The sequence below is a fragment of the Schistocerca americana genome, chromosome 2, assembly GCF_021461395.2.
Source record: "Schistocerca americana isolate TAMUIC-IGC-003095 chromosome 2, iqSchAmer2.1, whole genome shotgun sequence".
Taxonomy (NCBI): Eukaryota; Metazoa; Arthropoda; class Insecta; order Orthoptera; family Acrididae; genus Schistocerca; species Schistocerca americana.
Window position 1 is genome coordinate 416513765 of NC_060120.1, and position 24492 is coordinate 416538256.

Sequence of the window (24492 nt, forward strand, 5' to 3'; positions counted from 1 at the left end):
CATGCAGCCTATTGCACACAGTTTGAGTCATAACACAACATCCTGTGGCTGCACAAAAAGCATTATTCAACATGGTGGTGTTGCTGTCAGGGGTCCTCCAAGTCATAATCCATAGGTAGCGGTCATTCACTGCAGTAGTAGCCCTTGAACAGCCTGAGCGAGGCATGTCATCGACAGTTCCTGTCTCTCAGTATCTCCTCCATGTCCGAACAACATCACTTTGGTTCACTCTGAGAATGCCTGGACATTTCCCTTGTTTAGAGCCCTTCCTGGCACAAAGTAACAATGTGGACATGATCAAACTGCGGTATTGACTGTCTAGGCATGGTGGAACTCTACAGACAACATGAGCTGTGTACCTCCATTCTGGTGGAATGACTGGAACTGATCGGTCATTGGACCCCATCCATCTAATAGGCGCTGCTCGTGCATGGCTGTTTACATCTTTGGGTGGGTTTAGTGACATCTCTGAACAGTCAAAGGGACATGTCTGTGATACAATATCCACAGTCAACATCTATCTTTAGGAGTTCTGGAAACCACTCATTCTTTCATTAAGAAATCTTTGCATTTCGATTAATATATTTCTTACTTCAACTATCAAGACTTTGTTTTTCTACACTCTTTTTATATATTTTTTAACAGAGCCAAGTCCCTTGACTGTGGTTCTGGGTGACTTTCCCAAAATCTATCCCTTTTCCTAGACCTCTCCAGTCCTTTTCCTTCACCCTTCTTCCTTCCCCTTCAACCCTTCTGCCTGAAAAAGGAGCCGCTGGTTCCGATAGCTTGCCAATGACAACAGTCTTTTATGTGTGTGTTCTGCCGCCGCTTGGTGAGTAGATTTTTTGTGTATCCAATTAAATAATTTTGACAAGTTCAGCAAACTACAATAACTGAAATAAAGGAAAAATGGGGCATGTGAATAGAGGGGCAATTTACAAAGTGGTCTGGATAGGATTAAAAGGAGTATTTGCAGTTAGAAGAATACACCATCTCAGGACGTTAATAAATGATGCATGGTTCCATATTTAGGAAAAGTCTCTGGATGCAACCAGAAAATTTAAATCCAGGAATATATCTAACTGTTAATGTGGAATACATCTAAATATTAACTGTCATTTGCCTGTAAACACAATGATCAGTATTGCTGTAACTATGAGTATGTGGGGGTCATGTACCCTTACTGACTGTAGGAGGATACAAGATGACTTGGACAGGATTTGTGATTGGTGTAAAGAATGGCAGCTAACTCTAAATATAGATAAATGTAAATTAATGCAGATGAATAGGAAAAATAATCCTGTAATGTTTGAATACTCCATTAGTAGTGTAGCGCTTGACACAGTCAAGTTGATTAAATATTTGGGCATAACATTGCAGAGCGATATGAAGTGGGACAAGCATGTAATGGCAGTTGTGGGGAAGGCAGATAGTCGTCTTTGGTTCATTGGTAGAATTTTGGGAAGATGTGGTTCATCTGTAAAGGAGACCGCTTATAAAACACTAATACGACCTATTCTTGAGTACTGCTCGAGTGTTTGGCATCTCTATCAGGTCAGATTGAGGGAGGACATAGAAGCAATTCAGAGGTGGGCTGCTAGATTTGTTACTGGTAGGTTTGATCATCAAGCGAGTGTTACGGAAATGCTTCAGGAACTCAGGTGGGAGTCTCTAGAGGAAAGGAGGCGTTCTTTTCGTGAATCACTAGTGAGGAAATTTAGAGAACCAGCATTTGAGGCTGACTGCAGTACAATTTTACTGCCACCAACTTACATTTCGCGTAAAGACCACAAAGATAATATAAGAGAGATTAGGTCTCGTACAGAGGCATATAGGCAGTTGTTTTTCCCTCGTTCTGTTTGAGAGTGGAACAGGGAGAGAAGTTGTGGTACGCCCTCTGCCACGCACCGTATGGTGGATTGCGGAGTATGTATGTAGATGAAGATGAAGGTCATAGTAATAACCTAGACTGCTGCACTTGCAATTACTTAGTAGACATTACAAATACCCATCCATCGTGGTTTCACTCATACTATGACTACGTTTATCGTTGAGGCACACACGCCACCACACCTTGGCAAGATCCATCATGATTAATTGAATTTAAAGTCTACATTACTTAGCATATGCAACATATCCTTCCTTACTGCAGAGTGAAAAGTGAAAGAAATATTTAAATATGGTAAAAAGAATGAAATGTATTAAGGAAAGTTTACCTCAGGAAGACATGTCACAAATGCAATGGCACGATTAGTTATTGCTATAACATATGTCAAAAATTTCCAGCTATACCATTATATTTCATCATTCTTAATGTTTTACATATGCACACATGCAACTCGCTCATTTCTTTTCCTCTTGGTGTATCAGGCCCCAGTGTCTACTGTACATCATCATTGTTTGAAAGCATTGACCTTGGAAAATAGTATATTGACTACCACACACAAAATGGTAATAAGTATAGAAACAGACTTCATAGTAAAAAATCAAAGGTTCAACTTTATATATACATAATACTTAAATGACATGATACGATAAGCTACTGGTCATTTTTCTGTCAGACAATATATGCACAGTCGTCGTATACTGACCTGTAATGTGAGACTCGTACAACAAGATTATGGTATTCTTCCTAAGGTATTCTACAAATAAGGGCAAGACCCTTAACAAAAAAGTGACAGTTATTATTAAATAATAATTAGAAATACATGGAGCACCCAAGACACATAACAACTGAAGTGTATTATAAGAAGAGCAAGTCCTTCTTTCTGAAACTTTTGTTTTCAAAAAATAAGATTGAAAAGATTTGTAAATGATTCTTGATATTTCTCCAGTACATTATCTGTGGGTTACCCCCAGTATTAGGTTTCTTATACATGAAGTCTATTCCTTTTCTATTACTTAGTTCTCTTACACAGTAATTATGCCATAATGACATTAAAAGAAAAATGAAAAATGATATGTCTTTTACAAGGTATGTTTCACATACCAAATAAAGCATCATCATGTTGTAACTGTGCCCTTCTTTAATCAGGTGGTCTGAAAAAGTCCCCAACATCTAATTTCTCAACTTCTGCAGTGTTCCTTGAAGTGGGTGGATATTGACTTGCCAGACTAGACTACATAGAATTTGCCACAGTTATTCGTGACTTCATATATTCCACTCCTTTCCATAACTAAATTGCCATCTTTACCATTGGTCTGTTTGTGCTGTGCACATAAAAAGATGATTTAAAGTTCCAAACAATGGAAAATCCAGGATGGAATGTAACAATACGAGAGAAGGAAAGTTGCTACTCACCATATAGTGGAAATGCATAACTTGTACACATATCTTCAGTCTCAAGAGACTGTAAATGTGGGGCTTTGCATCTCCGCTATATGTAGAGTAGCAACTTTATATCTCTCGTATTGTTGATTTAAGGTTCCTGGATTTAATCAAATGTAAAACCAAAAAATATATTTAAACTTTCTATAAAACTTTTAAACACTATCTATATTTTGTCTCAATCACATTTAGCAGTAAAATTTTTATACAAAGCAATGACTAGTTTGGTAGCTTCACTACCATCATCAGATCTGAGAACAGACAAACCAAAAGAAAAATTGCCTTAATAACAAAGTTATGTAAAACTGCTATTGGTTCAAGTAAAAAAAGTACAGGGAATTAATATACTACATTTAGTATTGTAATTGCACTCACAGTGTGTAAAACCACTGCATTGTCCAGAACCTTCTTATTTTAAATCTTCAGGTAAAATGTGCTATGGAAAGCCCAAAATGAGCGCAAGGGCAAATACATTATGTACTGGCAAACAAATAAGATTCAGAAATAGTTATTTAGAGGAAAGGCTAGTGCACTGAACATACCGCATTATCTGTTGCAGCAACTGAACAAAAAGCCTGTAAAGCATTGTAACTGTTTGTACAATGAAATGCCCATATACTTGCTGTCTTTACAATCAATAATGGCAAGTAAAGCTTTGCCTATGAAAAGGAAGATGCAGGTCACAAATATTTGCTTTTAGTTAACAGCATATGAAATTAATGTCATTATTCAAATTAGTAAAGTATTTGTAGTCAAACATACCATGCAGGTTGTACTTGAAGTCAAAAGTAAAATGTGAAATATATATGCAGAATTGTCACAGTGGGTAACTTGTCGAAACAGTAAAGATAATGTGTGACACATGACACCCACATAGTCATAGTTACAGTAATACTGACCATCATACTTAAATGCAAATGGCAAGTTAACAATTATAATATAAATATATTTTTGGATTTAAGTTTCTTGCCTACATTCAGAGAGACTTCCTAACTTTGGAACCATGCACCATTTATTAATGTCTTGAGCTGAAGGTTCATGGAACTGCAGATCCTCCTTTTAATCCCATCCAGGCCACTTTGTAAAATACCCCTTCTATTCACATACCCCATTTTGTCTTTATTTCAGTTATTGTAATTTCACTTGCCCTGTTAAAAATGTTTACTTCATTTAATTACAGTTGTCTCACTTAACTGGTTTAGTCTCACTTTTAATATTTTACCTGTATATGATATTGGGCCTGTTAAGTACAAGATTATCTTTCAATCAACCTCTTAGAACATGCCACCGAAGTTTGTTACTCATTTTTAAAGTTATTTTTCTCAACACAATAATTACTGTAATTTGTCATGTAGTTCATATGTAATTGTTGTTGTTGTGGTCTTCAGTCCTGAGACTGGTTTGATGCAGCTCTCCATGCTACGCTATCGTGTGCAAGCCTCTTCATCTCCCAGTACCTACTGCAACCTACATCCTTCTGAATCTGCTTAGTGTATTCATCTCTTGGTCTCCCTCTACGATTTTTACCCTCCATGCTGCCCTCCAATACTAAATTGGTGATCCCTTGATGCCTCAGAACATGTCCTACCAACCGATCCCTTCTTCTGGTCAAGTTGTGCCACAAACTTCTCTTCTCCCCAATCCTATTCAATACTTCCTCATTAGTTATGTGATCTACCCATCTAATCTTCAGCATTCTTCTGTAGCACCACATTTCGAAAGCTTCTATTCTCTTCTTGTCCAAACTATTTATCGTTCATGTTTCACTTCCATACATGGCTACACTCCATACAAATACTTTCAGAAATGACTTCCTGACACTTAAATCAATACTCGATGTTAACAAATTTCTCTTTTTCAGAAACGCTTTCCTTGCCATTGCCAATCTACATTTTATATCCTCTCTACTTCGACCATCATCAGTTATTTTGCTCCCCAAATAGCAAAACTCCTTTACTACTTGAAGTGTCTCATTTCCTAATCTAATTCCCTCATCATCAACCGACTTAATTCGACTACATTCCATTATCCTTGTTTTGCTTTTGTTGATGTTCATCTTATATCGTCCTTTCAAGACATTGTCCATTCCATTCAACTGCTCTTCCAAGTCCTTTGCTGTCTCTGACAGAATTACAATGTCATCGGCAAACCTCAAAGTTTTTATTTCTTCCCCATGGATTTTAATACCTACTCCAAATTTTTCTTTTGTTTCCTTTACTGCTTGCTCAATATACAGATTGAATAACATCGGGGAGAGGCTACAACCCTGTCTTACTCCCTTCCCAACCACTGCTTCCCTTTCATGTCCCTCGACTCTAATAACTGCCATCTGGTTTCTGTACAAATTGTAAATAGCCTTTCGCTCCCTTTATTTTACCCCTGCCACCTTTAGAATTTGAAAGAAAGTATTCCAGTCAACATTGTCAAAAGCTTTCTCTAAGTCTACAAATGCTAGAAGCGTAGGTTTGCCTTTCCTTAATCTTTCTTCTAAGATAAGTCGTACGGTCAGTATTGCCTCACGTGTTAGTGTTTCTACGGAATCCAAACTGATCTTCCCCGAGGTCGGCTTCTACCAGTTTTCCATCCATCTGTAAAGAATTTGCGTTAGTATTTTGCAGCCGTGACTTATTAAACTGACTGTTCGGTAATTTTCACATCTGTCAACACTTGCTTTCTTTGGGATTGGAATTATTATATTCTTCTTGAAGTCTGAGGGTATTTCACCTGTTTCATACATCTTGCTCACCAGATGGTAGAGTTTTGTCAGCACTGGCTCTCCCAATGCCGTCAGTAGTTCTAATGGAATGTTGTCTACTCCGGGGGCCTTGTTTCGACTCAGGTCTTTCAGTGCTCTGTCAAACCCTTCACGCAGTATTGTATCTCCTATTTCATCTTCATCCACATCCACATCCTCTTCCATTTCCATAATATTGTCCTCAAGTACATCGCCCTTGTATAGACCCTCTATATACTTCTTCCACCTTTCTGCTTTCCCTTCTTTGCTTAGAACTGGGTTTCCATCTGAGCTCTTGATATTCATACCAGTCGTTCTCTTATCTCCAGAGGTCTCTTTAATTTTCCTGTAGGCGGTATCTATCTTACCCCTAGTGAGATAAGCCTCCACATCCTTACGTTTGTCCTCTAGCCATCCCTGCTTAGTCATTTTGCACTTCCTGTCGATCTCATTTTTGAGACGTTAGTATTCCTTTTTGCCTGCTGCATTTTTATATTTTCTCCTTTCATCAATTAAATTCAATATTTCTTCTCTTACCCAAGGATTTCTACTAGCCCTTATCTTTTTACCTACTTGATCCTCTGCTGCCTTCACTACTTCATCCCTCAAAGCTACCCATTCTTCTTCTACTGTATTTCTTTCCCCCATTCCTATCAATTGTTCCCTTATGCTCTCCCTGAAACTCTGTACAACCTTTGGTTCTTTCAGTTTATCCAGGTCCCATCTCCTTAAATTCCCACCTTTTTGCAATTTCTTCAGTTCTAATCTACAGGTCATAACCAATAGATTGTGGTCAGAGTCCACATCTGCCCCTGGAAATGTCTTACAATTTAAAACCTGGTTCCTAAATCTCTGTCTTACCATTATATAATCTATCTGATACCTTTTAGTATCTCCAGGGTTCTTCCATGTATACAACCTTCTTTCATGATTCTTAAACCAAGTGTTAGCTATGATTATGTTGTGATCTGTGCAAAATTCTACCAGGCGGCTTTCTCTTTCATTTCTTAGCCCCAATCCATATTCACCTACTACGTTTCCTTCTCTCCTTTTTCCTACTACCGAATTCCAGTCACCCATGACTATTAAATTTTCATCTCCCTTCACTATCTGAATAATTTCTTTTATTTCATCATACATTTCTTCAATTTCTTCGTCATCTGCAGAGCTAGTTGTCATATAGCCTGTCATGGGCGAGGGCTTCATATCTATCTTGGCCACAACAATGCGTTCGCTGTGCTGTTTGTAGTAGCTTACCCGCATTCATATTGTTTTATTCATTATTAAATCCACTCCTGCATTACCCCTATTTGATTTTGTATTTATAACCCTGTATTCACCTGACCAAAAGTCTTGTTCCTCCTGCCACCGGACTTCACTAATTCCCACTATATCCAACTTTAACCTATCCATTTCCCTTTTTAAATTTTCTAACCTACATGCCCGATTAAGGGATCTGACATTCCACGCTCCGATCCATAGAACGCCAGTTTTCTTTCTCCTGATAACGACATCCTCTTGAGTAGTCCCTGCCCGGAGATCCGAATGGGGGACTATTTTACCTCCAGAATATTTTACCCAAGAGGACGCCATCATCGTTCAATCATACAGTAAAGCTGCATGCCCTCGGTGAAAATTACGGCTGTAGTTTCCCCTTGCTTACAGCCATTCGCAGTACCAGCACAGCAAGGCCGTTTTGGTTATTGTTACAAGACCAGATCAGTCAATCATCCAGACTGTTGCCTTTGCAACTACTGAAAAGGCTGCTGCCCCTCTTCAGGAACCACACGTTTGTCTGGCCTCTCAACAGATACCCCTCCGTTGTGGTTGCACCTACGGTACCGCTATGTGTATCGCTGAGGCACGCAAGCCTCCCCACCAATGGCCAGGTCCATGGTTCATGGGGGGTCATATGTAATGTGGGCATATTTTATCAAAGTTAAATAGTTTTACATTGCATTTTTACTGAAATAATTCCTCTCATTTTAGTCTTAAATCCGTTGGTGAAAATTATCATCTGTGGAAACCAACTGAGATACTTTGTAGGAGCACTATATATAATGGAAGGAAACATTCCACGTGGGAAAAATTATATATAAAAAACAAAGATGAGGTGACTTACCGAACAAAAGCGCTGGCAGGTCGATAGACACACAAACAAACACAAACACACACACAAAATTCAAGCTTTCGCAACAAACTGTTGCCTCATCAGGAAAGAGGGAAGGAGAGGGGGGAATATATATATTTTTCATTCTTAAAAACAAAACTAGCATTCTTCGGGTCAGATTGTGGAATGTTAGAGCTCTTAATTGGATATGTATATTAGGAAATTCTAAAAGGGAAGTCGGTGGGTATAAATTTAGATATTGTGGCAGCTAGTGAAATACGGTGGCAGAAAGAACAGGATTTCTGTTCAGGTGAGAAGGTGAGTGTTGGGCTGTAAATTCAAAATCAAATTTGGGGGGGAGGGGGGGGGGGGGATACAAGACCAGTTTTGAAAATAAGAACATAGAAATGTGGATAAGCTACTATTAACAATATAGTGAAACATTGTCATAGTGAGAATATTATGAAAAGGATAGTTGCTACTCACCATGTAGCGGAGATGCTGAGTTGCAGAGAGGCACAACAGAAAGACTGTCAGAAAGTGAGCTTTCGCCTAATAAGGCCTTTGTCAAATTAGACAACACACATGCGCATGTGCATGCGCACACACATTAACTTTGGCCCCCCCCCCCACACACACACAGAGCCAGGGACTGTCACTGTGTGTGTGTGTGTGTGTGTGTGTGTGTGTGTGTGTGTGTCTTGTCTATTTTCAAGGAAGGTTTTGTTGGCCAAAAGCTCACTTTCTGACAACCTTTTTGTTGTGCCTGTCTATAACTTAGCATCTCCACTATATGGCGAGTAGCAACTATCCTTTTCATAATATTGTCATATTGAGGAGAGAGACAAAGCCACCACCATCCACAATACAACAAGTTCATATATTTACTTGCTGTGCAGATAATGAAGAGATGAAAGACTGTATGGTGACATAAAAGGAAGTGTACATATGGTTAAGGTAGGTGAATGTTTTTGTTGAGAGATTGAAATAGTATAGTAGAGGGAAAAAAAGATAATAAAAATAGTAAGAGAAAATGGAATGAGGATAGAGAATATTTGTATGAACTTGAATTGCAAATCACTTATCTTTGAAAATATCAATGACAAACAATCAGTCTTTCCTTCTCATCCCTTCTGGTAAGTACCCCTGACCCAGGATTCTGGGTGACTTTTCAGAATTCTAACCCTTTTCCTAAACCATACCAGTCCTTTTCCTTCATCCTTCTTTCTTCCCATTCAACCCTTATGCCAGGAGGAGGAGCCACTGGCTCCAAAAGCTAACAAACTGCAAAACATTTTGTATGTGTTTCTCCTGCCACCGCTTGGTGAGTAGATTTTTTTATCTATGTTTAAGGACAACAAGTTTCACGCTTCATTTGCTTCGTGATCTAGGCAGTAAAAAATACCAATATTGTCCTTTCAGCTCTGATATTGATAGGGAAAAAATTGTTTCAGTTGTCCTGTGGCTGCCATCATTCAGCACTGTTAACATCTAATGGTACCCTGTATGTCTGGGGCAGAAATCTGGATGGTCAGCTGGGCACTGGTTCACGGAAAGAAGTGTTAATACCAACACCTGTTGCATCCCAGAAAAAGGTAAAATTCACCAAAAGAAAAATGTTATTTTTGTCTATAAGATAGTTGCTTTTGATTTTCATGATATGATATATGTGAATTGAATGTGAAGGTGAACTCTTCTGTTTTATGAGTGTTGCAACATCAAATACCCACCTTTTAGGTGCATAAGAACAGTCATGAAAATGCTGCCAAATTTCAATATATGCTGTCATACAGTACTTGCACTTTTCTCCTACAACTTGGTTGGCAGTACAGTACCTTATTTGAACTAATTTGTGAAATTCTGCTGTCATCATTCTTTCTTTTAGCTGTTTGACTGAATCATAAATTAACACACATTCATAGTGTTGTACCTCTAATTTGTTCAAATTGGCACTTCTTTTATTATGACTGTCCTGTTTTTGTTTTGTGAGACAAAGAATCACCTGCTCGGACATCATTCAGTAATTTGATTCTTTCAACAGTTATCATTTCACTTGTAACTTTGCTTCCATGCATGAAGTCTGAAAAAAATTGATGTTGTATGGTTCCCATTAATAATTTTATGTATCGTGCAACAATAATTCCAATCCCAAAGAAAGCAGCTGTTGACAGATGTGAAAATTACCGAACAGTCAGTTTAATAAGCCACAGCTGCAAAATAGTAACACGAATTCTTTATAGACGAATGGAAAAACTAGTAGAAGCCGACCTCGGGGAAGATCAGTTTGGATTCCGTAGAAATACTGAAACACGTGAGGCAATACTGACCGTACGACTTGTCTTAGAAGAAAGATTAAGGAAAGGCAAACCTACATTTCTAGCATTTATAGACTTAGAGAAAGCTTTTGACAATGTTGACTGGAATACTCTCTTTCAAATTCTAAAGGTGGCAGGGGTAAAATACATGGAGCGAAAGGCTATTTACAATTTGTACAGAAACCAGATGGCAGTTATAAGAGTCGAGGGACGTGAAAGGGAAGCAGTGGTTGGGAAGGGAGTAAGACAGGGTTGTAGCCTCTCCCCGATGTTATTCAATCTGTATATTGAGCAAGCAGTAAAGGAAACAAAAGAAAAATTCGGAGTAGGTATTAAAATCCATGGAGAAGAAATAAAAACTTTGAGGTTTGCCGATGACATTGTAATTCTGTCAGAGACAGCAAAGGACTTGGAAGAGCAGTTGAATGGAATGGACAGTGTCTTGAAAGGAGTATATAAGATGAACATCAACAAAAGCAAAACGAGGATAATGGAATGTAGCCGAATTAAGTCGGGTGATGCTGAGGGAATTAGATTAGGAAATGAGACACTTAAAGTAGTAAAGGAGTTTTGCTATTTGGGGAGCAAAATAACTGATGATGGTCGAAGTAGAGAGGGTCAGGAAGTCGTTTTTGAAAGTATTTGTATGGAGTGTAGCCATGTATGGAAGTGAAACATGGACGATAAATAGTTTAGATAAGAAGAGAATAGAAGCTTTCGAAATGTGGTGCTACAGAAGAATGCTGAAGATTAGATGGCTAGATCACATAACTAATGAGGAAGTATTGAATAGGATTGGGGAGAAGAGAAGTTTGTGGCACAACTTGACCAGAAGAAGGGATCAGTTGGTAGGACATGTTCTGAGGCATCAAGGGATCACCAATTTAGTATTGGAGGGCAGCGTGGAGGGTAAAAATCGTAGAGGGAGACCAAGAGATGAATACACTAAGCAGATTCAGAAGGATGTAGGTTGCAGTAGGTACTGGGAGATGAAGAAGCTTGCACAGGATAGAGTAGCTTGGAGAGCTGCATCAAACCAGTCTCAGGACTGAGGACCACAACAACAACAACAGCAACACAACAGTGGAACAATATAAGGACTTGGCAGTTCACTTGAAGTGAGGAAATTATTGAGAAATCGTTTTATAAAAGTATTAACATCTCTTCACTTACCATGTGATGTTTAAATCTTGTTTGGGCTTCATTCCAGTCAGAAAGTTTGCCACCATGTCACTCATTATTTTTCTCTGTTCCTGTTGTCTGTGTCATCATCATCATCATCATCACAATCAGCTGTATGACATCCAATATCCTGGAGAATTTTCCATGCATAATGATCTTTGTTTGTATGCAACCATCCATTTTCCTGTCTACATGTTCTTCTATTTCCATGTCATTTTCATTGCTTTATGATTACATCTTCTATTCCAGTCCTTTCCATGATCTGTCTGGGTCTTTAAACAATAATTCCTAACACACGTCTCTCTGTTGCTTGTTGATCAGTACTCAGTTTTTGAAGGGATTTCTCAACAAAAATCCATGTGCCAGAGCTGATAATACGTACACTGATTGTAAACGAATATTACTGGAAGCACTCCAAATTATTTTTACTTTTTTATTTATTTGTTTACCTATCCATTCAGGTGTCAACTCCAACTATCCTAAACAAAAAAACTCATCAACTGGTCTTGTAACTTTATTATTAATTTTAACTATTTTCTATTCAGTACATTGGTTATACAGTAATTTAGTCTAGTTGATTATCACACTTACTTTCTGGACTGGTCTGTTACGGGTTTGATAAATTCACTTTATTGCGACACTTAAAACTGTCCCATAATTCATACGTTCTCTAGACGGGAAATCTAAACAACAGAATAATTAAAACACAGGGAGCAAACATAAATCAAATAGAGATTGTGTCAGAGATAATCACTGCACTTTGGTTACTGCAGCACTTCACCACTCCCTGTTATAATGTCAGTGATAGTTGTTGTTGAATTGGATGTAATGTCCAGCCCAGATCACAACAGGTCTTGTGTAGGCTGCTTCTGTGTCAGAGGTTGCCTCTGATGTCCATCGCGGCTTATCTGTGACGTGTGGCAGATCGGCTGGTGTGTTTGTCGTGTCAGTGGTGCCTGTATTTGTGGATGAGTCCATACCAGTACAGGCAGTGTTCAAAACAAGTTTGAGTCTGTCGATGGTAGTGGTGGATGATGTACCCCTCATTGACATTGAACATCTTTTCTGCTCTACTGATAACATGAAAATGTTCATCGTAAGTTGGTTGCTGTGCCTTTGCACACTGTGTCATGCTGTACAAAAACTTAATCGCATCTCTGTTGCTCGTTGAAAACAAATGGATTTACAGTTCCCTCAGAGCAACATGATGTAGCTGCCAGATTTGTGCTTGTAGACTGCGTACAAAGTCTGTGGTCACGACTTTCCAGTCTTCTTTCACCAACATGCAAAGACCCAGGAGGATGATGAGCAATGTCTCTGTTGACTGCTTGACTGCTGTGATTTGTGCAACATAGATACACTTTCAATTAATTTGGGGGAAGGAATCAAACAGTGAAGTCATCGGTCTCATTGGATTATGGAAGGATGGAGAAGGAAGTCGGCCATGCCCTTTCAAAAGAACCATCCATATTTGCCTGAAGTGATTCAGGGAAATCACGGAAAACCTAAATCAGGATTGCCGGACGCAACACAGGATTGAACCATCGTCCTCACCAATCACAGTCCAGTGTGCTAACTGCTGCGCCACCTCGGTCAGTACACTTTCAATTGCCGATGCATTCACTCGAATTGCCTTCCTTGGTCTGTTGTACCTCCTAGTGGTACACCGAAATGGACGATGCATGCTCAGAAGAACATGGTCGTGATTGTTTCGGCAGTAATATCAACCATAGGGAACATCTCTGGCCAGTGTGTGGTATGGTCAGTGGCTGTAAGACAGTAGGTGTACCTCTCCGGTGGTGGGAGTGGCCTGACAGTGTCCGGATACACACGGTCAAATCTTTGTATCAGTGAAACAAACATGCCAACAGGTCCCTGACATGCCAGCTAACTTTGCTCCGTTGGCAGGCCACACATTGACATACATCTTGCTTACAATCTTTGTCCATGTTTGGCCACACAGAAGCTCAGTTAATCATCATTAAATATCACATATACTAAAATTAACTGCAAGGACAAATTGTAAGACTTGAGGCTTAACAAATAGTACATGAATTCATCTGAATAGTGATACATTTAGAATTGAAAAAGGCTTCAGATAGGGAAATTCCATATAACTGAACTTTTTTCAGCAATCCTAGATGGTGTTTTCTTATCCTTAATCGGGGGGGGGGGGGGGGGGGGGGGGGGGGAAATGTGTTAAAGGATCATATGTAAGCTACCTTCAAGAAGCTTTTAATGGAGATAGACTTCAACAAATAATAGAAGAATGTAAGTGTTGTGTTTATTAAATGTGTAACAATCATAATTCTCATTCATTTTATAATTTTTTAAATTATAAACCATGTATACAAATTGCTAAGCCCCTGTTATCTCTTTAACTTCCATTGAAGTTGCCTCTCATTTGGTTTCTGCCTTTCTCTTCTGCTACACACATTCTTTCTTAACTTTGAAACTTTTGCTTCAGAATTCACAGAATTTACATATTACTTACAGTTTCCAGTAACTGTTAATATATTTGGCTATCCCATGTGAATGTGGTATAGGTATTCTGTTCATTATACTACCACTATCCACTGTTTTATGTCTAAAGAGCTAAGACTAAATCACACAACATTTGTACGTGCTATATATGTCAGATGTAAAAATCCTCAAATAATATTGTGTTATCTCCCTCTCCCTCCCTCTCCTCCCCCCTCTTCCCCATCACATCCCCTTCCATCACTGCTCCCTCCCCACATATTGTATTTGCTTGTGGTCAATCTCACTGCATAAACACATTACATACAGGGGGATTCTGTATCAATTTGAGGTAAGGGACCCTGGTCTGGAAATGGCCAAGTCGAAAGTTGTTAGCAAAAATAGTTCTGATACCTCTGACTGTGGACTAGTGGACTTCTTCTATGGTTAGCTCTTTGCTTTCCATATTTTATGAGGAGGTAGCCTGGGCCAAAACAAGAAAAAATTGTCTAGTAAACATGGCTCTAAACTGCATATCTTAAGAGCAAAGCTGTTTTAATTTACTAACCCGATATTGTGCACATGCTCATTGGCAGTGCTCCTATGGAAGATACATGAAAATAATATATAATAAATGCTATAGAATGTGTGTTATGGGAGTTGGAATGTGTTTATAATTACTTGTGCTTTGAGTTTGACGGTTCAGTACTTACTTATAAAGGACTGCTGATGATGAGCATGTGCTCAGCAGCTTTTCAGTAAATTAAAAAATGTAAAAACCAAGCAGTCTTACTGTTATATTTACAAACAAAAATGTCTTCCATCAACTGTGTGAAGGCTGCAAGATGCCTTGAATATAGAACTATGAACCCTTGTTCAGCAGAAGAGATAAGTATTTTACAGTAGGAAAGATGAAAAAGTGTTCGCTGCTCTCAAGATATGAACTTTAGACCCCATGTTTACACATTTTTTTTTTGTTATCTTGATCCATACTATGGAAAGCGTAGAACTCACGGTACAAGTTGTACACTAGTACACTGTCAGAGGTATTATAAGAATTTTCGCTTGTAAATTTGGATTTGGTCATTTCCAGACCAGTCCCTTACCTCAAATTAATACATTTATCCTTCTCCATCATCCCTGAAAGTTTGTAACATAATCATGGAATCACACTGTATATTTTTAGACGTTTCGTATTATTGGCATATTTTCGTAGTGATATTTTGGATAATTTCACCTTCCTTCAGCAGTCCCCTGCATCAACAATTATCTGTGGAGGCATTCCTGAAGACAGTCAGTTACAGCAAGTTAGCTGTGGCTGTGAATTCACTACAGCATTAGAAGCAGCAAGTGGGCGTCTGTGGGCATGGGGCAGCAATGCTCATGGCCAGGTACTGTAAAATTATTGAAACTTTATGAAGAACATTATACAAAATGTTTCCCTTTGTTTCCTCATTCAATTGTATGTATATCCAACATAAACCTAAACTGGTCCTCAGAACTTCATAGTCAGGAAAGGAAAATACTCCCAAGAAAACTATAAACTTAAATTTTGTAGTATAACATTTTGAGAGAGATGCACGCTTGTGTGATACAATTATCTCCACTGCTTTCCCGCAACTAACAACATCCGTAAAAAGTACTATCATTTCAGTATAGGAAGTAAGTTATACTTGCTGGTGACTAACAAAGTAACTAACACACAGTGGCTATTATATTTTGATGGAGAACCACTCCCCAGCCATGAGATGATTTGAACACATGAACTCCATCACATACTTTTGCTCAAATGTTATGTTGGGGTTGTGAATTTGGGATTTATTGTGTTAAGCTTAAATTAAAATGATTTTTATAGCTAATCACCATATCGTTTCTAACAGAACCATCACCACCACCACCACCACCACACATTCATTGGTGATGCTATTGTTCAGCCTTTTGGTAATCTCAGAATATCTACATACGAAAAGTATCTCGACAAGAAAGTAGCATATGAATTTCAAGTCACTTGCAATTTCAGAAGTTAAAATTTGTTGGCATGAATACAAATCTCAACTCAGTTGTACTCTCTGGCACGTCATCAGTATCTCATATTCAAATGATGAATTTGATGTTAATTGCTGAATCCATTATTTTAGTTTCATTGATTTATTTATATTTAGCTACTGTATGCAAAACAGGAAGTGCCCATGTTAAGTCAGAAAAGGAAGAAAATCTTGGTCTGTGCGCAAGACACTAAATTAGGTTTTCCTCTGAGAAACCAAATACATCTCTCACTTCATGTGTTTCCATATCTTTTGAGTCTAAAATCTTCTCTGATGTATGCACAAATGAAGCATATCTGACCTGCCCCAAGATTCATTATGACTGTACACTTCTTGGCTTGCATATTTCTCCCTTCTTTGCCTCATCATAAACTGTGTGCACTGCACAGTGTTTAAATGTAACTTAAAGCATTGTATGATATCTGCTTAATTTAATGAAGTGTCATTGTGTGGTCTCATATTCCTTGCAATGCCATCACAAAGCTGTCATATGAGAATTTATTACGATTTTAGATTAAACATGAAAAAGAATGAGGAAACAGCAAACATTACTCCATCACAAAACTATATAGTGACTTGGCACAGTGGTAAGACGTTGAACTCACATTTGTGAGGATGGAAGTTCTGATCTCCCTCTGGCAGTCCAGATATACTTTTTCTTTGGTTTTCCTAAATTTCTTAAAGTATATCCTGGTAAGATCTTTCTGAAAAGGATGTGGCTTATTCTTTCCCATCCTTACCCGGTTCGAGTTTGTTCTCCATGTCTAATGACAACATAATTTACAGAATGTAAACCCTAATCTTCCATCCTTTTTTTTTTTGCCATAAAACTGCACACTACAAATAGTAATTTAGTTCTAGTGTGGGGCTACAGAGGTCTTAAAGCAATTCTTTATTGTTAATAGCTGGGCAGGCCACCTTTAGAAGAGGGCAAGGCACTCGAGGGTCGCCTCATCATGCTGAAGACATCAAAACGTGTCATTAAATTGCCACAAGGTGCTCATAATGCTTGTGATATGCCACAGGAAGTGACAGGAGTTCCAAGTAACAGCATCTCTTTTCAGGCCCAGGTACGTATCATACTGACATAACATTTTTCGACAGTCAATCAGCAGTTATATTCTTTGCAAATGCACTTTTTTTTTCATTTTCAGAACACACTACCTTTAAGATTATAAGTTTCACAATTTGGTTTTTCCTTATGTACATGAAAATCTTCTTCGTTCCTGCTCAGATGTCACCATCAGCCTATTCATTGTGGAAGTTCTTCATTGCAACTCAATTGTTCAGTTACAAAAATGTTTAGATTCTCTAACATTAAAGCTGTTACCAGCTCAAATGTTAGTGTGAATGCCACAGTGCTTTAGCAAGTGTGGTACTGTTTCAGGGGGTATAGCCTTTCCATTTTCCAACCTATGAGTTAACATACTCAGTCAGTTATGTGTTCCTATAGTTTAAAGCTGACTGTGAGGCATGCTATATCATTGCAGTTTTCCTTAAATATTGATCATTTCTAGAGGTGAAAGTATTTGTAAGGGACTGGATAAAACTCCTAGGACTTGTCAGGAATCAAACAAGGACATGCTGGAATTACAGGCTCCAAGAATATTGAAAGTATAAAATCTTTCAGTAAAGCTATACTCTTTCTTATTGTCATGCACTGCTGGCCTATTAACCTAGTTTTATCTGTGTTTACCTTCCTGTCCAGACCACTGTTGTTTTATGTATATTTAGCTTGCCTTTTATATTTATAAAATCAGTTTTTTGCTAAGTTCAGTCAAAAAGAAATCTGCTATTGCGTATCATTGCTTTGACATTGGTCATCCTATAGATTATAACAATACAGAGATTCTGGCATGCACTTCCAGCTACTGGGATATTATTATTAAGAAAGCAGCCAATTAGCAAGTGACCTTAAAAATTGAGATGGATTCTACTTGGAGTTCTCCTCCCCCCCCCCCCCCCCCCAGCCCCCCACCGCCCTCTCCTGGCACCTGCCACAACAACACCCCTCCCCCGCTTGCTCACTCAACAATTAATGCTACTTGCTTAACCAATGGCAATTAAGATTCACTATTGATAATTCTAAGATTGGTCCTCCTTTGGATGTGTGGTGGCATTAGTTGTTTACAGTGTGTGCTGCCTTTTTGCATATGTCCGATATGTGGATGTTTTAAATTTTCTTGAACAACCCCCTCTCCTGCATTTGTGCCTCAAAAATGGTGTGTTGTGCACTTGTGTAAATTTCAACATTTTATAGGGCAGGAGAAACTAAATTTTCTAGCATGTTCTGCTTAGCAATGTGTTACACCAATTGGTGGGCAACTGCGTCAGGCCCAACAGCTCAGGGATGCGGGTTCCTCAGTGTGAGCCACCCAACATATGAAGATGACTGGATTCTAGTGTTACAGACTAGCAGTAGCAGTCGAGGTTAGTGCTGCTAAGTGCTTGAGTCATGAGGTAGCAGTTGGAGGTCCGAGGCATGGTGGCATTAGTGGCAGCTGCTACTCTGTTGTAGCATTTTCTTCAAGGCAGTGACTGGCATGGGGTTCAAACCACAACATAGCTCAACTGTCCAGATGATGACTAGCTGATATGTCATGAGGCCAAAACAACAGTGGATACATTGCTTCTGTTTCAAAAGGGCCTCGGGCCTCCAACTGCTACCTTATGTCTCAGACACTCAAGAGTGGTTAGCCATCTCAGCAGTAATGGGTTACTTAGTAAATTAGTTTGGATTTCAAAAATGCTGTTCCACTGAGACAGCAATACACAATTTCACTGGCCACATAATAGAGTCTTTAAATAGTAAAATGTCACCAATAGGAATTTTCTCTGACTTGTCCATAGTGTTTCATTGTGTGAACCATTACATTATGTTACAGAAATTACAATTCTATGGTACAAATGGAAACAGCATATAAGTGGTTTAAGTCATGTCTATGGAAAAGGAACAAAAAGTTTCTTTATGTGGTTTAGTTGATTTAAGGAAGTTTTCCAATTCATCTAACTGGGGTGAAATTACATTAGGTGTTTCACAGGTGTTTCCTGACAGTTAAATCGATACTCAGTGTTAACAAATTTCTCTTCTTCAGAAACGCTTTCCTTGCCATTGCCAGTCTACATTTTATATCCTCTCTATTTCGATCATCATCAGTTATTTTGCTCCCCAAATAGCAAAACTCCATTACTACTTTAAGTGTCTCATTTCCTAATCTAATTCCCTCAGCATCACCCAACTTAATTCGACTACATTCTATTATCCTCTGATGTCATATGGAATAATATTTAGGGGTAACTCAACAATTAGGCAAAAAGTATTCACTGCTCAAAAGACAGTGGTTAGAATAATGTGTGCGGCTCATTGTCGCACATCTTGTAGACATCTGTTTAAAAGGTTAGGAATTCTAACAATGGCCTCACAATATGTTTACTCAGTAATGAAATTTGTTCTCAACAACATGGACCAGTTTAAAAACAACAGTGACATTCATTGTTATAACAGCAGAAGAAAGATATACTTACGCTATCCTCTACTTAACCTATCTTTGGCACAGAAAGGGGTAAAATATGCTGCTGAAAAACTTTCTGATAAAGTACTAGGTGAATTAAAATGTTTGACAGACAGCAGTAACAGTTTTAAAAATAAATTGAAATAATATCTCCTTGACAACTACTTCCATACCATAGATGATTTATTGAATAGGGATAAATAAATCTGTAATTATAATATATGCATTTTGTGCCATTTAAGGGAATGGGGTAGTTAAAAAAAAATTAAAGGTTTAAAAAAACTTCATTCATGTGTGCATTTCTTATGCACTTGAAACATCATAACAGTTACCGTGAGATTGACCAGTGGAACACGTAACTAAGTAACTAAACATTCAGGCCACCAGACAACTGACTTCAGACTGTAGACCTCTATCTGAATCAGAAAAAGTGCCTTTTTACTGCCCAAGAAATAAAGATATTGGCACATCAAGTGAAGCGTAGTCCATTCCAATTCAGAGAAAATAAGAGCAGTCCCAGATTTTCTGATTCCTGGCACATTCATGATGTGAGAAGTTTTCCTCCGACGGTGCTCATGCTACTGGCAGATCTAAAGGACTTTAAAGGACTTCTGCATCAAGGCATATCCATTGCAAGGACTAACATTATCTCCAGTCCTAACATTGTATGACAAGAATGCTAAAACAGAACTTCACACCAACACTAGCAATTGTGGGGTAGGTTCTAGTGCAATTCAGGAAGATGCTGAAAAGATGGTGGGCCATGTTCCAGGGTACTCTCCAAATCCAAGATGAGCTACTCCACAACTGAGAAGAGAGCCTTGCAGTTGTTTGGGTCATCAATAAGTTCTGGCCACATTTATTTGGCAAACCGTTCGCTATTATGACAGACCACCATTCTCTGTGCTGACTGACTAGACTGATGGGTCTGTTGGGTCATTTGGCAACAAAAGCAAACACAAACACATGGATGCCGACTGCAGTTCAGGAAACCTTTGGCAGAGCACAGCAGAGGGAATGAAATCACAGTCACTGCAGCATTACAAATCAGTGCATCCGAACAGAAGATGATGTAGCATTGCTGGAAACCACAGGAGCCTTAAGGAGGAGGAACCAACCAACAAATAATTCCAATTAATATGTGGATCGCTGTATAAGAGGGACTATGATCTAAAGGGTTGGAAAGAGCTCCATCTCATTCCAGCTCATTTACAACCAGCTATCCTGAAGTTTTTTCATGATGGTCACCTGAGATTTGTGGAGACTCTTGACAGAATCAGATGCAGATATCAATAGCCAGGTCCCCACTAAACTTTACACACTGTGTTAGCTACAGTAAGGTACACCAGCAACAGAGGCATGTGTCGCAACCACGTTCAGGGCAACTTGTACAAACACTGTCTGCTGCGGTACCAGTACACTGAATCCGAATCGAGCTTCCCAAAGTCAACAAATGGGAATCAATGATTAAGAAATTGCGCTGGCTACCTCACTCACTATCCTGCCACTAAATCTGTCGACTGCCAAAGCCCCAGAAATTGTGAGGTTTGTTGGTAATTTTGCATTGCAACATCTGACAACTGCCTACCACCCACAGATGAATAGCCTCACAGGATGCTTTATTAAGGCATCGGAAAATATGCTCTTGATGTACGCTGAAACTGAACAGAGAGACTGTGACACAGCACTGCCCATCATTGCATTCATGTACAATACAGGAAAGCGTGCCACTGCAGGCTTCACAGCATGCTTTCTGGTTCATGTCATGAGACCAAAACAACAGTGGATACACTGCTACTGTTTCAAATGGATGATACGATGACAACTAAAACACCACGGCTGATGAAGCAAGGCACCTGGCTCACATACAGGTCCTGGAGAAAGACCAAAAGCAATGCCAAGCACCAACCAGCAAGGTACAGCCTGGGAGATTTGTTATAGATTTTTACACCTGAACAAAAGTGGGACTATCAGAAATTTTACCAGAATACTACTTTGAGCTGTATCCTCTGTCACTTGTTGGACATCCAATACAGAGTTGGGTATTAGAAACTACATCAAGAAGACAAAAGCACAGAGACATTGTCCATGTCCTCTGTATGTAGCAGATCAATGATGGGAGGCTGGAGGAAACTGAAGACCCACTCAACAATAGCATTGCATCAACAGGAGGGGCTATCTTCAATGCTCATCACAGTGAAGAGGATGTGAAAAATATAATCAGTGTGGATCTGCCATTACAACAATACAAAAGACTGCTGACAAGATCTAGATCCAGGGTGCTATAGTTGGCTGCAATGAGATCTTCTGAAACAGCTGGTCACTGTCTACATCTACATCTACATCCATACTCCGCAAAACTCCTGACGGTGTGTGGCGGAGGGTACCTTAAGTACCTCTATCGGTTCTCCCTTCTATTCCAGTCTCGTATTGTTTGTGGAAAGAAGGATTGTCGGTATGCTTCTGTGTGGGCTCTAATCTCTCTGATTTTATCCTCATGGTCTCTTCGCGAGATATACGTAGGAGGGAGCAATATACTGCTTGACTCTTCTGTGAAGGTATGTTCTCAAAACTTTAACAAAAGCCCGTACCGAGCTACTGAGCATCTCTCCTGCAGAGTCTTCCACCGGGGTTTATCTATCATCTCCGTAACGCTTTTGCGATTACTAAATGAGCCTGTAACGAAGCGCGCTGCTCTCCGTTGGATCTTCTCTATCTCTTCTATCAACCCTATCTGGTACGGATCCCACACTGCTGAGCAGTATTCAAGCAGTGGGTGAACAAGCATACTGTAATCTACTTCCTTTGTTTCGGATTGCATTTCCTTAGGATTCTTCCAATGAATCTCAGTGTGGCATCTGCTTTACCAACGATCAACTGTATATGATCATTTCATTTTAAATCACCTCTAATGCGTACTCCCAGATAATTTATGGAATTAACTGCTTCCAGTTGCTGACCTGCTATATTGTAGCTAAATGATAAGGGATCTATCTTTCTATGTATTCCCAGCACATTACACTTGTCTACGTTGAGATTGAATTGCCATTCCCTGCACCATGCGTCAATTCGCTGCAGATCCTCCTGCATTTCAGTACAATTTTCCATTGTCACAACCTCTCAATACTCCACAGCATCATCTGCAAAAAGCCTCAGTGAACTTCCTATGTCATCTGCAAGGTCATTTATGTATATTGTGAATAGCAGCGGTCCTATGACACTCCCCTGTGGCACACCTGAAATCACTCTTACTTCGGAAGACTTCTCTCCATTGAGAATGACATGCTGTGTTCTGTTATCTAGGAACTCTTCAATCCAATCACACAATTGGTCTGGTAGTCCATATGCTCTTACTTTGTTCATTAGAAGACTGTGGGGAACTGTATTGAACGCCTTGCGGAAGTCAAGAAACACGGCATCTACCTGTGAACCCGTGTCTACGGCCCTCTGAGTCTTGTGGACGAATAGCGCGAGCTGGGTTTCACACGAGCATCTTTTTCGAAACTGATGCTGATTCCTACAGAGTAGATTTCTAGTCTCCAGAAAAGTCATTATACTTGAACATAATACGTGTTCCAAAATTCTACAACTGATCGACGTTAGAGATATAGGTCTATAGTTCTGCACATCTGTTCGACGTCCCTTCTTGAAAACGGGGATGACCTGTGCCCTTTTCCAATCCTTTGGAGCTCTACGCTCTCCTAGAGACCTACGGTACACCGCTGCAAGAAGGGGGGCAAGTTCCGTCGCGTACTCTTTATAAAATCGAACTGGTATCCCATCAGTTTCCGCGGCCTTTCCTCTTTTGAGCGATTTTAATTGTTTCTCTATCCCTCTGTCGTCTATTTCGATATCTACCATTTTGTCATCTGTGCGACAATCTAGAGAAGGAACTACAGTGCAGTCTTCCTCCGTGAAACAGCTTTGGAAAAAGACATTTAGTATTTCGGCCTTTAGTCTGTCATCCTCTGTTTCAGTACCATTTTCGTCACAGAGTGTCTGGACATTTTGTTTTGATCCACCTACCGCTTTGACATAAGACCAAAATTTCTTAGGATTTTCTGCCAAGTCAGTACATAGAACTTTACTTTCAAATTCATTGAATGTCTCTCGCATAGCCCTCCTCACACTACATTTCGCTTCGCATAGTTTTTGTTTGTCTGCAAGGCTTTGGCTATGTTTATGTTTGCTGTGAAGTTCCCTTTGCTTCCGCAGCATTTTTCTAACTCGGTTGTTGTACCACGGTGGCTCTTTTCCATCTCTTACGATCTTGCTTGGCACATACTCATCCAACGCATACCATATTTACTCGAATCTAAGCCGCACTTTTTTTCCGATTTTTGTAATCCAAAAAACCGCCTGCGGCTTAGAATCGAGTGCAAAGTAAGCGGAAGTTCTGAAAAATGTTTGTAGGTGCCGCCACAACTAACTTCTACTGTCGAATATGTGTAGCGCTACACAGGCATGCTTTGCAGGCACAAAGATAAATACTGGCTCCAAAACCTCTGCGCCAGTAAATAAATTTAAAAAAAAAAGTGGAAGACGAGATTTTTTATCCGCCCCGAGTTTCGACCACTACATTTTCATACATTACCCAACGAAGTAGATACAAATTCCGTATTATTCATCTTCAAAAGTAGCAGCATTTCAATGTACTACGAAAATCCGACTGGCAAGACTGTTTGGGATGTTTGTGAATCTGGCCAACTCTACCTTCTGAATTTTTCCTACCTGTGAGAAGAGATGGTTGCTAATAGGAATTTTTATGAATTGTGAATCACATGCAGTATTCTCTTCACCATAAGA

The 24492-nt window shown here is 39.2% G+C and overlaps 1 protein-coding gene across 1 annotated transcript in view; it reads left to right on the forward strand.

Annotated features, from left to right (window-relative positions):
* The window catches only part of LOC124593676, a 422343-nt gene that overhangs the window by 315688 nt on the left and 82163 nt on the right, over positions 1-24492 (forward strand). The window contains exons 22-24 of the mRNA XM_047131970.1: positions 9627-9767; positions 15377-15520; positions 17080-17244. Coding sequence (XP_046987926.1) covers positions 9627-9767; positions 15377-15520; positions 17080-17244 — 450 coding nt within the window. The remainder of the gene's footprint in view (positions 1-9626; positions 9768-15376; positions 15521-17079; positions 17245-24492) is intronic.